The sequence below is a fragment of the Peromyscus californicus genome, unplaced genomic scaffold, assembly GCF_007827085.1.
Source record: "Peromyscus californicus insignis strain IS unplaced genomic scaffold, ASM782708v3 Scaffold_20__1_contigs__length_68692818, whole genome shotgun sequence".
Taxonomy (NCBI): Eukaryota; Metazoa; Chordata; class Mammalia; order Rodentia; family Cricetidae; genus Peromyscus; species Peromyscus californicus.
Window position 1 is genome coordinate 64,704,768 of NW_026294503.1, and position 16,421 is coordinate 64,721,188.

Sequence of the window (16,421 nt, forward strand, 5' to 3'; positions counted from 1 at the left end):
TCTGACTGAACCTTGATATGATAGAATGAAACGGCACATTACTTAGGTGCTCTTTATTCCCCAAATCAGCCATCTCAGGGCAAATTTCAGCAGAGCAGCATCTTATCATGTACCTGATTGTTTCTCAAAATTCCTAAGGCCAGACATCGAGCACAAGGAAAAGTCTGAGAAACTCTAGCAGCTAAGAGGAGGCTAAGCAGATACAGAGGTAGTGTGGTGCTCACATCCAAAACAGAAAGGAATGGTAGGTGAGGACCAGGAGGTCTGACTATATTATGCAATTTCGTTACTAATAACATGCCAGTGTTGGTTTCTTTCTTCTTTCCTTTGTCTTTTTGGTTCTTTGAGATGGGGTCAAACTTGCTGTGTAGTCAACAATGGCCTTGAACTCTGGATCCTCTTGACTTTCTCTCTTAAATACTGAACTACAAGTGTGAGCAACTGCACCTGGCTTCAACTTTGGCGTCTTAAATAGAACCAGTGTACATACTATGCGAGATATATATTCAAAGATTGTCTTAGGATTAGGGTTTCTACTGCTGCGATGAAACACCATGACCAAAATCAAGTTGGAGAGGAAAGGGTTTATTTGGCTTATACTTCAGCATCATAGACCATCATTGAAGGAAGTCAGGACAGGAACTCACACAGGGCAGGAACCTGGAGGCAGGAGCTGATGCAGAGGCCATGGAGGGGTGCTGCTCACTGACTTGCTCCTCATGGCTTGCTCAGCCTGCTTTTTTTTTTTTTTTTATAAAACTCAGGACTACCAGCCTAGGGATAACCCCGCCCACAACAGACTTGGCCCTTCCCCAAATATACACCAAATAAGAAAATGCCTTACAGCTGGATCATTTTGTTGTTGGATTTTTTTTTTTTTGAGACACCCTTTCTCTGCTTAGTCCTGGCTGTCTTGGAACTCACTCTGTAGACCAGGCTGGCCTTGAACTCACAGAGATCCGCCTGGCCTTACAGTTGGATCTCAGGGAGGCATTTTCTCAACTGAGGTTCCCTACCTCCTCTCTGATGACTCTAGCTTGTGTCAAGTTGACATAAAACTAGCCAATACAAAGATTTAACTTTGTGTGTGTGTGTGTGTGTGTGTGTGTGTGTGTGTGTGTGTGTATGTGTGTATGAACACATGTATGTGAGCCCATGGAGAACAGAAGAGGTCATCAGATCCCCTAGGACTGGAGTTGTACACAGTTTTGACCATGTGGATACTGGGAATTGAACTGAGTCCTCTGGAAGATCAGGCAGTGCTCTTAACCACGGAACCATCCACCAGCCCACTAATGTAAGACACTGATAAGGGAAAACTATGGGGAAGTATACAAGAACTCTAAAAGTACTCTAAAAAAATAAAGTTCGTTTAAAAGTAAAGGTGAATGACGATGAGCCAGGGCTGGCAGGTAGGGATGTACTCCTTTAATCCCAGCACTTGGGAGGGCAGAGGCAGGTAGATCTCGGAGTTTGAGGCCAGCCTGGTCTACAGAGTGAGTTCCAGGATAGACAGGGGTGGGGTGGGCTGGAGAGATGGCTCAGTGTTAAGAGCCCTGCCTGATCTTCCAGAGGACCTAGAATTTGATTCCCGGTGCCCACGTGGCAGCTTTTAACCTTCTGTAAACTCCAGCTCCAAAGGATCTGATGCCCTCTTCTGGCTTCCACAGGCACTGCATGCACATGGAGCACAAATATATATGCAGGCAAACACCCATGCACATAAAAATAAGTAAATAAATTTTAAAAAGAGTGAAAAGCAGCCGGGCGGTGGTGGCGCACGCCTTTAATCCCAGCACTCGGGAGGCAGAGCCAGGCGGATCTTTGTGAGTTCGAGGCCAGCCTGGGCTACCAAGTGAGTTCCAGGAAAGGCGCAAAGCTACACAGAGAAACCCTGTCTCAAAAAACCCCAAAAAAAAAAAAAAGAGTAAAAAGCAGTAAGACTTTGCCCACATGACCCAATTGTATTCCCAGTAGCCTCTTTTTTTTTTGGTTTTTCGAGACAGAGTTTCTCTGTGTAGCCCTAGCTGTCCTGGAGCTCACTCTGTAGACAAGGCTGGCATTGAACTCACAGAGATCGGCCTGTCTCTGCCTCCCGAGTGCTGGGATTAAAGACGTGCGCCACTACCACCAGGCTACCCAGTAACCTCTTGATATTTAGATTTTGATATTGATATTTAGATCTTGCGGCATGAGGTTGGGCCCCACAAATATCCCCTAGCCAGTAAGATAAAGAAATAATTATAGCCAGGTGGTGGTGGTGGTGGTGGTGCACGCCTTTAATACCAGTACTCCGGAGGTCAAGGCAGGCTGATCTCTGTGAGTTCGAGGCCAGTCTAGGCTACAGAGTGAATTCCAGGAAAGGCAAAAAGCTACACAGAGAAACCCTGTCTCGGAAAAAAAAAAAAATTATAAAACTATATTGTTAGGTCAGATATGGTGGCATGCGCCTTTAATCCCAGCACTTGGGAGTCAGAGGCAGGTGGATCTCTGTGAGTAGAAACCTTGTCTGGAAAAAAAAAAGAAAAAGAAAAAAGCATAGTGGAATAAAGAACACTATAAGATATACAGAGAACAGGCATAAATTTAAGTAAATCAAGAATTACATCAGATGTAAGTGATATAATGTACAAAAGCAAGGCATGCTGGCACACACCTGTAATTTCAGCACTCAAGAAGTTGAGGCAGGAGGATTGCAAGTTTAAGACTAGCTTGTTCTACAGACTTAGCTCCTATATTGAAAAAACAAACAGAAACAATAATAAAAGTGCATATATGCCCCCTCTTCACCCTGTCATACACATACACAAACCTAAAAAAAAATCAGGAGCTGTTAGATTTGTTTAAAAGAAAAATAGTATTCAATTGTAAATGGCATACCTTAGATTCTAAGGCCTAAATAGGTTGGAGGTGAATGATTTTAACATAGCAAGGGGTTGTAGGGTGGGAGGAGACGAGAGGGCTCAGTGAGATAAGGCCCGTGCTATGAAACCTGACAAATGAGTGTAATCCCTGGGATTCACACTGCGGAAGGAGAGAACTGACCCCCTCAAGTTACTCTCTGACATGTGCCCCATAAATAAATAAATAAATAAATGTGGTTTTTTTTTTTTTTTTTTTTTTTAATGTAAGGGATCTGGAGAGATGGCTGAGTGTTAAGAGCACTGGCTGCTCTTCCAAAGGACCCAGTTCAATTCCCAACACCCAGATCCAGCCATCTGTAACTCCAGTTCCATGGCATTTGATGACCTCTTCTGGCCTCCAGAGACATCAGACATGCAAGTGATACACAGATATACTTACAGGCAAAACACCCATACACATAAAATTGAAAAATAAAAATAAAAAGCCTGTCAGGGCAGGAAAATGGATGGAACTAGAAAATATCATCCTGTATGGTGATATTTTATTTGTGCTGAAATGTGATTTTATTTGTATGTCAATAAAGTTGCCTGGGGATCAGAGCTAAGAGCAAGCCATTTAGCAGAAGTCTGGTAGTGGTAGCACACACCCTTAATATGATCACATGACAGGCAGAATCTCTGTGTGTTCAAGGACACAGTCGAGCGGTGACCTTTAATCTCAGTACCAACCATAGAGACCTGGAGGTCTGTATAGAGAGGCAGTGACGAGGAAGTCAGGTGGTTGGGTTTACAGTCAATGAGAAGGCAGAACAGAAAGGCAATAGACAGGACACAGGAAGAAGGTCTCTCAGGGGAAGGATGGCAGCGAGTGGTAAGATAAGGTGGTCTTAGCTCTTGGCTACTGCTCCATCTCTGGGCTTTTAACTCTGTATTTGGCTCTGCGTTTCTTATTTAATATGACTGCTTAGAATTACATCTACATTTGGTGCCCACGTGGCAAGAGTTCATTAAAAACCATTGGTGGTTACCGGCCTGGCCCGGACCAGCTCAGCCCTGATTCAGCCAGAGTTTACAGGCCCTAGGCCCGGTCGGCTGGAGCTACTGGTCCGGCTGCAGGCCTTCAGAGCTGCACTCAACTGTAGCTGCAGCTGTGTGGAGTTGCTTGCAGCCCAATCAACAACTCACGTGGTCCGAGCCTAAAGAAGCCGCAGCTCAGGCTCTAATCGGCTCAAGTGGGAGCACGTGGCTGGATTTCAGCCGGAACTCGTGGCTACACTTTCTTTTCTTTTCTTTCTCTCTCTCTCTCTGGATTCCCATCTCGGACACTAGGTAGCTGTTTTGAAATTCCCTCGGATTTCTACTGTTCTACACAAACTTGGTAAGTCAATTAAGATAACAGATATTTTTCTTTTTTTTTTTTTTTGTTTTTTTGTTTTTTCGAGGCAGGGTTTCGCTGTGTAGCTTTGCGCCTTTCCTGGAACTCACTTGGTAGTCCAGGCTGGCCTCGAACTCACAGAGATCCGCCTGGCTCTGCCTCCCGAGTGCTGGGATTAAAGGCGTGTGCCACCACCGCCCGGCTAGATAACAGATATTTTAAAGGAAAAAAAACTACTTAAAAGAGAAAAAATTTTCCACATTAAAAAAAAAGGGTATTATCTGTAAAATAGAAGAAAATTGGTCTTTGTTTGATAAAACTTTAGGCAGTCTGAAAATGGAACAATTATATGAGAAGATTAATGTTGATGGGATGTACATTACACCAATTATGCATATTATTACTTATCCTTATTTTACAATTTCAAAAAATAGTCAATTTAAGCACCAGGATAAAAGCTTTAGAAAAACCTGTTAAAATTATAGAGAAATTCAGACTCAGAAGAATTTAAGCGTGAAATTATTTCAGGATTGGATTATAAGGTTACAGAAAGAAAGCCTGTTTTCAAACAATCAAACTTAATTTATCTGGTAACCGTACAGCAGCTACCTGGTCAAGTGAATGTACAAAATAATTGGACTCCAACTGAAATGTTAGATTTAAGAAGATTTAAAGAGGCAATAGTATCTTATGGCATGCATTCCCCATTTGTAAAGCAAATGTTAAACTCCTGGTCAACTTGTAATAGGATTATTCCTCAGGACTAGAAAGAGCTGGTAAATGCTGTCCTGGAACCCAGGGCACAGTTGCAGTGGTGCATGTGGTTCAGAGATGAGGCTAAAAACATAGAAAGTCAGTGGAGGGCTAGAGGTGTGGAAATCTACCAGGATCAGCTTCTTGAAGAAGGCCAATATGCTGAAATACAAAGACAATGTTTATATGATAACCAAACCCTAATTTTATGTCGAATGGCAGCCATGAATGCATGGGACAGAATTGAGGAAGCAGGAAAGAAAACTGAGTCATTCACAAAAGTTATACAGGGCCCAAAAGAATCCTTCATGAATTTCTTACAAAGACTGACTTCAGCAGTAAATAGAATGGTCCCGAATTCAGAAGCTAGCAAGATAATAATCTAATCTTAGGCTTTTGAGAATGTGAATGCAGCATGCAAGAGAATAATCAGGATGTTAAAGGCAAGATCTGCACCCTTGGAAGATTGGATTAGAGACACGTTTAATGTTGAGGCTCATGACCATGATGATATGTGGATAGGAGAAGCAATTTTAAGAGGTGTGAAGAATGTCAAATGTTTTGGATGTGGAAAGCAAGGTCATTTGAAAAGGGACTGTAAACAGGGCATTCCGAAAAACAATGTTTCTTCAAGGAACAATGGCAACAGAATGCTCCTTCCTTCTGGAGTATGCAGAAGGTGTGGTAAGGGTAAACATTGGACCAACAAATGTAGATCAACAAGGGACAGAAGGTAATACTTTGCCTTGGTCTTTGGGAAACTCCCAGAGGGGCCTCAGGCAGGCCCCCACAGCAAATCCAATTCAGACCTTTCCTGCAGTCATAGAAGAAACCCCTATTCAGAGCAATTAAATAACCAAATGCCTATTGGAATAAACCAGGATGCTCAGGGGTGATGGAACAGTTGAGACACAGAGAACAGAAAATTCAGGAGAAACCATAAAGAAAATTTTTGGCAAACTTCTATAAATGAACAAAGACCAAAATTAACAATAAGAATAAATGATATTTTGTTGTCTGGTCTGGTAGACACAGGTGCTGACGTGACCATAATTTCACCAGAATTTTGGCATCCAACTTGGCCTCTTCAGGAGGTAAGCATTCAGCTGTTAGGAATTGGAACTTTATCTCAAGTGAAACAGAGTGTAAGATGGCTTGAATGTATAGGTCCAGAAGGACAGAGAGGAAAATTAAAACCATATGTGGCTAACATAGTTATGAACTTATGGGATTGAGACCTGTTACAACAATGGAATACTCAGATTAACATCCCTCCAACCTCAGAAACAAATCATAAATTAGCACGTGTTTCTGAGAGAAATATTAGAAGGTATTATTCTAATGAGTGGTCACCAGCCATCCAGATTGTACAAGAAAAAGGCACAACAACTGATGATCTTCCAAAGACACCAACAGCTCTACCTTTAAAATGGTTAACAGACAAGGCAGTATGGGTTCAGCAACGGCCTTTAACAACAAAAAAACTCCAGGATTTAAAAGAGCTGGTACAAGAGCAATTAAATGTTCAGCATATTGAAGAATCAACCAGCCCTTGGAATTTTCCTGTATTTGTTATTAATAAGAAATCTGGTAAATGGAGAATGGTAACAGACCTTAGAGCAATTAACAAAGTAATTCAGTCAATGGGCTGTCTACAATCTGGAATTCCTTTGCCTACTCTATTATCTAAAGGATGGCCTCTTATAGTTATTGATTTAAAAGACTGTTTCTTTTCAATACCCTTACAAGAAAAAGACAGAGAAAGATTGGCTTTCACAGTGCCTACTTATAATAATTCTCAACCGGTTAAGAGATATCAATGGAGGGTTCTCCCACAGGGAATGTTAAATAGCCCAACCCTGTGCCAATATTTTGTGCAACAGCCATTGGAAGTGATACGTAAAAAATTTCCTAAATCTATAATCTATCATTATATGGATGATATTTTACTAGCTGACTCAAATGCAGATACTTTAGAAAGAATGTTTAAAGTAAAGAAAATTTTGCCTTGCTGGGGATTACAAATTGCTCCTGAAAAGATACAAAGAGGAGAGTCTATTAATTATTTAGGATATAAAATAGAGCTACAAAAATTAGACTCCAAAAGGTACAAATTAAGAGAGATCGACTACAGAATCTTAATGACTCTCAAAGATTATTTGGAGACATTTCTCATCTACAAACTATTCTTGGGGTAAAAAATGATGAACTGAATAATTTGTTCAAAACCTTAGAAGGTGACAAGGACTTAAATAGTCCAAGAGAATTATCACCTGAAGCTGAGAAAGAGTTGGCCTTGTTAGAAAAGAAAGTACATGAAGGGCATGTTGGTTATTTTACCCTCTAGGCATTCTCCCATAGGAATTTTAATGCAGAGGGAAGATATTATATTGGAATAGATATTCTTACCAAATAAACCAAATAAAAAATTAAAAACTTATGTGGAAAAAAATCTGACTTGATTTTGAAAGGAAAACTGAGACTTCGTCAATTAGCAGGAATAGACCCAGCAGAAATTGTTGTACCTTTAACTAAGGAAAACATTGAAAAATTATGAACACTAAGTGAACCTTGGCAAAGAGCTTGCAGTAATTTTTTGGGAGAGATTAACAGCAAATATTCCAAAAGCAATAGAATTGATCTTATAAAGAGAGCTGATTGGATCTTGCCTCGAATTGTATGGGAAACACCCATATCTGGAGCTCGTACATTTTATACAGATGCCAACAAACAAGGAAAGGCAGGTTACAAATCAGAAAATTTAAGTAAAGTGGTTCAAAGTCCATATAATTCAGTTCAAATCTGAATTCTATGCTATTCTGTTGATATTAATGGATTTTTCAGAACCTCTCAACATAGTTACTGACTCTCAGTATGCTGAAAGAGTAGTATTACATATTGAGACTGCAGAATTTATCCCTGATGCTTCAGAATTAACTTCACTATTTATTCAATTTCAAGATATAATCAGGAAAAGGAATCATCCTTTATATATAACTCACATCTGATCCCATACAGGTCTGCCAGGCCCTCTAGCACAAGGTAATGATGAAATTGATAAATTATTGATAGGAGATGTGCTGGAGGCCTCACAATTTCATAAAAAACATCATGTCAATAGCAAAGGTTTAAAAAAGGATTTTTCTATAACCTGGCAATAAGCCAAGGAAATTGTAAGGAAATGTCCTACTTGTTCCTTTTACAATTAGACACCATTACCAGCAGGATGTAACCCAAAATGTATTCAGAGGAATGAAATCTGGCAGATGGATGTGTTTCACTTTGCAGAATTTGGAAAATTGAAATATGTACACCATACCATCGATACTTATTCAGGATTTCAATGGGCAACTGCTTTGAGTTCTGAAAAAGCTGATTCTGTAATCACTCATTTGCTAGAAGTTATGGCCATCATGGGTATACCTGCACAAATTAAAACTGACAATGCTCCAGCATATGTCTCTGTTAAAATGAAACAGTTTTTTGCTTGTTACAATATAAAGCATATTACAGGTATACCACATAATCCTACAGGCCAAGTAATTATAGAAATATCCAACAGAACTCTAAAGGATATGCTAAATAAACAGAAAGGAGTTTTAATTGGGCTTTTAACTCTTTATTTGGCTCTGTATTTCTTATTTAATAAGACCGTTTAGAATTACATCTACAATCCTAAGTGAGGTAACCCAGACTCAGAAGGACAAACATGGTATGTCCTCACTCATAAGTGGATACTAGATATAAAGCAAAGAACAATCAGACTGCAACCCACAGATCCAGGGAGGCTGCCTAGCAGGGGGGACCCTAGGATGACTGTGGCTTATAGTAAGTTTTGGTTTTGCCCAATCACTGGGCAAGCTTTAGTGAAACATTTCACTATTAGAATAAGAATTTGTACCATATCAAGCTAATGAAAGAAAATGCTGTCTGTACTTTCAGGAGGGGAGGCTAAAATCTTTTTAGATTATGGATTAGCCTATAGAAAAATGTCTGCCATAAATCAAACAGTGAAGGGGAAGATGAATAGGAATCTCACATACACAACTTAAGTGAAACATAACTCTCTGAAGAGATGAAGATAGGTTTCTTCTGTATCCCAGAATCTAATCAACATTTATATGTATAATTCAGGTATCATTTGGCTTAAAAGGGCTAATTAGGAAATGTTATCATTTCTACTATTTTCTACAGAGAAAATATTTTCCAGTTTCAAATAACCCTGGACTTTTGAATTATAATCTGTGTTTATGTTCAAGCTATCTGTGTATTTCTCCTGCAGTTGTACATAGAATGTTTTTACATTCAAAAAAAGGACAAATACTATAGAATTGTATTACATGAACTATATAGAATATACAAATTTATAGAGACGGAAAGATTAGACCTTATCTCAAGGTGGAGAAGAAAGAAAAATAGAGCAATGATTTCCTAAGTACAGAATTGCTGTTTCATTTTGTTTTGTTTTCAAAAGATTTATTATGTATACAGTGAGTGTTCTGTCTGCAGGTATGCCTGCATGCCAGAAGAGGGAGCCTGATCTCATTACAGATGGTTGTGAGCCACCATGTGGGTGCTGGGAATTGAACTCAGGACCTCTAGAAGAACAGCCAGTGCTCTAACCTCTGAGCCATCTCTCCAGCCCCGAGAATCTCTGTTTTATGTGATGGAAAAGCCCCACAAATGGACAGTAGTATCAGAACATAATATCATGAATGTAATAAATCAGTGGAATTAATGGAATTAATGAATTTAAAAAAGCCTATCAGGGGTCACATGGCGTGGCTCAGTGGGTGAGACCACCTGACAGTGAGCCTGACAGTTTGATCCCTGGGACCCACATGGTGGAACTAATCCTCCCACGTTGTCCCCTTGCACTCCACAGCACTTGCTAGGGATAGTGCTGCAAAGTTGACACCCTAGCTACTCAGGGGGTTGAGGCAGGAGGATCACAAGTTTAAGGACAGCCTCAGTAAGATAATGAGTCCTCCCTCCAATAAAAATATGATTCTAGAGACTGTAAAAGACATTGGATACTGATAAACAGTGTCAGGAAGTTATTAAAGGCACCAACACACATGCATCTAACAATTGAGCCTCAAATGTGTGAAGGAAAACCTTAAAGAGTGAACAGGAAATAGATGACTTAGCTGGGTGGCGGTGGCACACGCCTTTCATCCCAGCACACAGAAGCCAGAGTCAGGTGGATCTCTGTGAGTTCGAGGCCAGCCTGGTCTACATCAGGGGTTCCAAGGCAATCTAGGCTACACGGTGTCCAGCAAGGAGGTGCCTGCTGCAGTTCCTAACAAATACCTGAGCTCAATTCCCCATAACCTTCCTAGTGGACAGGGAGGGATGATTCCCACAGCGTGCCCTCTGACCTCCACATATAATTATATGTATATGTGTATGTGTGTATATATACATATGCGCACGTGTGCACACACACACACACACACACGAATAAATAAATGTATCAAATTTTAGAGACCACTATCCCATTCTCAATAACGAGTAGAACAACGCCACAGAAAATCAGTAAATGCACAGAAAGTTTGTAAATTGTAAATCAGTTTCACCCAACGATAGTTTAGCCGTGTACTTTTTATGCACACCTGGACCCTTCTCCAGGGTCAGCCATATGCTAGACCTGAAAACAAGCCTCTGTCACTTCAGATGATTAAAATGATATGAATGGTCCTCAAATTTGGTGGAATGCACACATCATGTCAATCATCTATCCGTCTATCTAATTAATGGATTATAGATAGTCTCTCATTGATTATCCTTTTCAAATGATCCTCCTGCCTCTGCCTCCCAAGTGGTTGGAACTAAAGGCACCACCGTGCCTGGCTTGATATAAGTTCTTAGCACAGTACTAAAGCCATGATTGTCAAAAGGAAACCTGCTAAGTCAATTGGCGCTTACCAAAATTAAACATTGTGGGTCTTCGGACATACCCACATGAAGATGAGAAACTACAGCTTTCGAGGAAATAGTTACGAATCCCTTTTCTGATAAAGAGCATTTATATAGCCAAGTGTGGTGCCACATATGTAGGAGTCCAGCATTTGGGAGCCTGTGGCAGAAGGGTCGCGAGTTCAAGACAGCCCAAGCTACATAGCAAGTTCTGGAGCAGCCTGGACTATGTTGTGAGACATGCTGAGATGCTATCTCAAAACAAAACAAAAAAAAAAAAAACCAGGTTTGAAAGGGGCATATTCAAAAGATATCAAGAAATGATAAGATTGATTAAAGCAGCAGGGAAGTTTCTGCTTTGAACATCCCAGGCTATAAAGCTGTAAGGGAGAGTGCTGAGAGGTCACGTGGTGCTGAAGACTAACAACTAGCAGACTTGGGAGCAGTGAGGCACTTCCTTAGCTCCTTCAAAACTCCCTGTCCTAGGGCAGACTTCATCACAGGGAGAGCCAACAACAGCAAAACACCCCGAGGGTAAACATATCCTGCCCCTCAGAACAGCTAAAGGTGAATTGTCTCCAGCAGACGTCAGTGTTCATCCCGTGGTATAAAAATGCCTGCAGTAGAGAGGCAAGCTGGAAACTCAAACACGGAGAGAGAACGCAGAGGACAATTCCAACTGACTTAGTTGATTTCCGCTTGATGTTACAAGCCCCGATTGGATGATGCTTCCATGGTTTGCTTTCCCCTTTGGTGGGGTAGTGAGAGATGAGATGGGGTCTCACTGTGTAGTCTTGGCTGGCCTGGAGCTTTCTATGTAGACCAGGGTAGTCTCAGACTCACAGATCCACTTGCCTCCACCTGGGATTAAAGGCATGGCCACCACACCTGGGTTTGGTTTAATAGGGTGACTCTTCTCTGCTGGATGTTGTAAATTGATGTGCTGTTTTGTCGTCTGTCAGTCTGCTGCTTCTATCTGCCTGCTATGGCTATTCCTTTGCTTTTTCTGGCTGCATGTCCAATAAGCTCACTCATTAGAAATGGAAAGCACAGCCAACATAGGTCCATAGGAATCCCACTCGGAATCCTCTGTGTACGATTTTTTTTGGGGGTGGTGGTGTTCAAGACAGGGTTTCTTTGTGTAGCTTTGCGCCTTTCCTGGAACTCACTCTGTAGCCCAGGCTGGCCTCGAACTTACAGAGATCCAGCTGGCTCTGCCTCCCGAGTGCTGGGATTAAAGGCGCGCGCCACCACCGCCCGGCCTCTGTGTACAGTTTTAAGTACAGTTAAAAAAATAAAAGGGGCTGGAAAGAGGGTTCGGTAGTTAAGAGCACTGGCTGCTCTTGCAGAGATACCAGTTTCAATTCCCAGCACCTACATGGAGCTCACAGTCATTTGAAACTCTAGTTCTGGGGGGCTCTGACGCCCTCTTCTGGCCTCCATGGGCATCAGGCATGCATGTGGTGCACAGACACACGTATGCAAAACATATATACATGTAAAAAATAGTAGTGAAAAGTTTATAGGAAAATAAAAGATGAACATTTGCAATCCCAGGATTTGAGAGGTAGTGACAGTAGGATTAGGAGTTCAAGGTCACCCTTGGCTACATAGGAAGTCCAAGGCCGGCTCAGAATATAGGAGACTCTGCCTCAAAAAAATAAAAACAGCCGGGCGGTGGTGGCGCACGCCTTTAATCCCAGCACTCGGGAGGCAGAGCCAGGCGGATCTCTGTGAGTTCGAGGCCAGCCTGGGCTACCAAGTGAGTTCCAGGAAAGGCGCAAAGCTACACAGAGAAACCCTGTCTCGAAAAACCAAAAAAAAAAAAAAATAAATAAATAAAAAAAATAAAAACAAAAACCTGAGGAGATGAGGAGTACAAACATGCAAAAGGACAAGTATTTAATAGACATTTTCACCAAAGCCGATGTAAGAGAGACTGACAAGCATATATTATTTAGTCTCATTACTTATTAGGAATGTGAAATGTAAATATGCAGGAAATACCTCTTCACAAGTGCTAGCGTGGGTAATAAAAGAATAATGAGTGTTGAGGATGTAGAAAGGCTAGAGCTTTCCTACACTACAGTCAGAAATGAAAAACAGTGAGCCACTTAGAAAACAGATTTACACCAGGCGGTGGTGCGCACCCCTTTAATCCCAGCACTCTGAGGCAGAGCCAGGCGGATCTCTGTGAGTTTGAGGCCAGCCTGGTCTACAGCATGAGATCCAGGACAGGCACCAAAACTACACAGAGAAATCCTGTCTCGAAACCCCCCCCCCCCAAAAAAAAACAACCAAAAACCAAAACAAAAACCAGGTTTACTGTATGATCAAGTAATTCTACTTGTCTACAAGCACTGTACATGCGCACAAGCTGAAACACATGCCTCACAGAAACGTGAACATGTATGTTTATAGCAGCATTCAGAAAAGCCAAAGGTGGAAAACATCCAAGTATCCCCCGGTTGGAACACATCAACCAGATGTAGTATATCTGACGACCACATAGAAAGCTCAACAGAGCAGTGTGCCCTGCATCATTGCTGAGGAAGCATTAGGCTGACTGGAAGAAGGCACGCAGGACAGACCTCCCAAAGCAGTGAGGTGTAGTAGCTCACATTTGTAACCCCAGCATTCAGAAGGCTGTAACAGGAGAATCTCGAGTTCCAGGCCAGCCTGAATTACATAGCAACACTCTGTCTCAACAGAATAAAACAACCCCCCCCCCATATAATCTGATCGTCTATATGAAATAGCCCAAATAAATTTATTGGGACAAAATAGATTGATCAATGGTTGTTGAGGACTGTGGATGGGAATAAAGTCTGCCTACACATGAGCACAGATCTTTTTGGATAAAATCAGACTGCCACGGGCTGGGGGTGTGGCCAGTGGTAGAGTGCCGAGCAAGCTTGAGGCTCTGAGCTCAACCTCCAGTGTCACCACCAAGCAGGGACAAGGGGACCGCAGCACAGCAACTGGGAGCTGACAGAGATAATTGTGCACTTGACACATGTACCTTTTAAGGAATGCAAGTTACACCTCCATAAAGCTGTATTTACATTTTTGTTTATTATTTTATGTGTATGAGGGTTTTGTCTACATATGTCTGTGCACCATGTCCACGCAGTGCCTGAGGAAGCCAAAAGAAGGCTGTTTCCACCGGAACCAGAGCTGCCGTCTGGGTGCTGGGAATGGAACCCAGATTCTCTGGAAGAGCACCTAGCGCTCTGAACCACTGAGCCGTCTCTCCGGCTGCCAGTAGAGCTGTATTTTGGTACTGGGTCAAACCGTGTCTCCAAGCATTACAAAGCACACTTACCTAGCTTTTTCTTTTGTCTCTTCTTTTCTTCTAAGAGCAATGTGGTGACCTGACAGACAGTCTTGATACTGCTGTCCATCTCCTTCAGCATTTCTGGCAGCAGCTCCATCTGCGCAATCCAGTGGTGGTATTCATCAACATCAATCTCAGCCACCTCCGACAGCACAAAATCTTGAAGAGAGTAAAAGGAAACCATCTTATGGAATTACATCCATACAGATTTATGATATTTGGTAACTCTACGACACGGTTCCATTGGGGGATAGAATTACCTGTGCTTATTGCTATTCTGAGCCTTTTCTCTATTAAATAATTATACAGGAAGAGACCTGGATAGAAGCCCACACAGTTAAATCAGCGAGTTAAGAAAATATTATCCAGGTTAAAAAGGCCTGGGTTCGTCTCCCTTTCTCGGCCCATCTTGCCTCCTTCATCTGCGAGTCCCTCAGCTTTTCTGCATGATTTAACCTCTCCACTTCTGTTTACTTTCTCCCTTCCCTCTGAACCCATCCAGACACTCACTCCAATCTTCTAGCCAGGACAGAAGTTTGGTGAGAATCTTTTCTCTGATATCAATACTCTTAATGTGCGCAGCTATCTTCTCTAAGAACACCTTTCTCTTCTTTCTCTGGCTCTCTGAGATGGAGCCTCTCTTCCCAGGAGAGGTGCTGTCAATAGCATAGCGTGTCATTATCAGCTCCACTTTGCTCATTATTTCGATCAGCCGTGAAAGAATAGCCTGTAAAAAGGAGAAATAACAAGTTAGTTTGTGTGGTGGTTTGAATAGAAGTGCCTCCATTGGTCCATAGGGAGGGGCACTATAGGAGGTGCGGCCTTGTTGGAGTGGGTGTGGCCTTGTTGAAGTGCATGTGGCTTTGTTGGAGTGGGTGTGGCTTTGCTGGAGGAAGTGCAGCACTAGGGATGGGCTTTGAGGTCTCAGAGGCTCAAGCTAGGCTCAGTGTGTCTCTCTATTCTTGCTTCCTGTGGATCTGAATATAGAACTCTCAGCTGCCTCTCCAGCACCATGTCTGCCTGTGGCCACCATGCTTCCTGCCATGATGACGTCGGACTAAACCTCTGAACTGTAAGCCAGCCCCAATTAAATGTTTTCCTTTATAAGAGTTGTGGTGGTCATGGTGTCTCCTCATAGCAATAGAGACCCTAAAGCAGAGGTTGGTACCAAGGACAGTATTGTTGTGATAGGCCTGACCATGCTTTTGTTTGGAGGAATGTGGACATGGGGACTTTGAGTTAGAAAAGCAGTTGAATGCTTGAAGTGGGGCTTCAAGGGCCATCCGAGGAGCAGCTTGGAGGGCAGTGGTGCTAGGAGTTTGGTTCAAAAGGTTTCAGAGAAGAATTTTAGTATGTCGCCTAGAGATCGTTCTTGTATATTTTGGTGAAGAATGTGGCTGGTTTTTGCCCTTGTCCAAAGAGTCTGCTGAAGGCTAAAGTGAAGAGATTTGGATTAATTCCATTAGCAAAGGCACTCTCGAATAGCCTAGTATAGACTCTGTTGTGTGGTCATTAGTGCTCACTCTTATGGAGATTTACAATGCAAAGGAGCAAGCTGAGCAAGGAAAAATACAAAAGGACAGTTCAAGAAAGGGGATGGAGCACCAGGAAAAGGAATGGAGCTAAATCCTGTGTTCCAGGAGGTCTGTGTTCCAGGAGGTCAACAGATTAAAGCAAAGCCTGAAGTTAAATGGAATAAAGGGAGCAGTGACCTCAGGGCAAGACCCCACCCTGCTAAACTTCCACCTTGTGAAAAGGAATTAAAGAACAGCTTAGGTCCAGTCATAGTGGCACAAGCCTTCTATCCTAGCACTCAGGAGACAGAGGCAAGCAGGTCTTTGAGTTCAAGACTAGCCTCACCAGGCAGTGGTGGTGCACGCCTTTAATCCCACCACTCAGAAGGCAGAGGCAGGCAGATCTCAGAAGGCAGAGGCAGGGCAGCCTGGGCTACAGAGTGAGTTCTAGAAAAGGCACAAAGCTATACAGAGAAACCTTGTCTCAAAAAAAAAAAAAAAAAAAAAAAGACTAGCCTGGTTAACAGAGCAAGTTCTAGTACAGCCAAGCTTAGGCAGTGAAGATAACCATCGAGAACAGCAAACTGGTGAAGATGTAATTGAATGGGGCTGGGGGCCATGTTCCAGCCCCAGTAAGCAGCGGAACTTGGCAGCTTCAG

At 42.3% G+C, this 16,421-nt stretch overlaps 1 protein-coding gene across 1 annotated transcript in view; it reads right to left on the reverse strand.

Moving 5' to 3' along the window:
* Positions 1-14,970, reverse strand: part of Fam186a (family with sequence similarity 186 member A) — a 37,807-nt gene extending 22,837 nt beyond the window's left edge. The window contains exons 1-2 of the mRNA XM_052748950.1: positions 14,759-14,970; positions 14,237-14,407 (exon numbers count right to left, since the gene is read on the reverse strand). Coding sequence (XP_052604910.1) covers positions 14,237-14,407; positions 14,759-14,948 — 361 coding nt within the window. The 5' untranslated portion in view covers positions 14,949-14,970. The remainder of the gene's footprint in view (positions 1-14,236; positions 14,408-14,758) is intronic.
* Between the last annotated feature and the right edge of the window lie 1,451 nt (positions 14,971-16,421).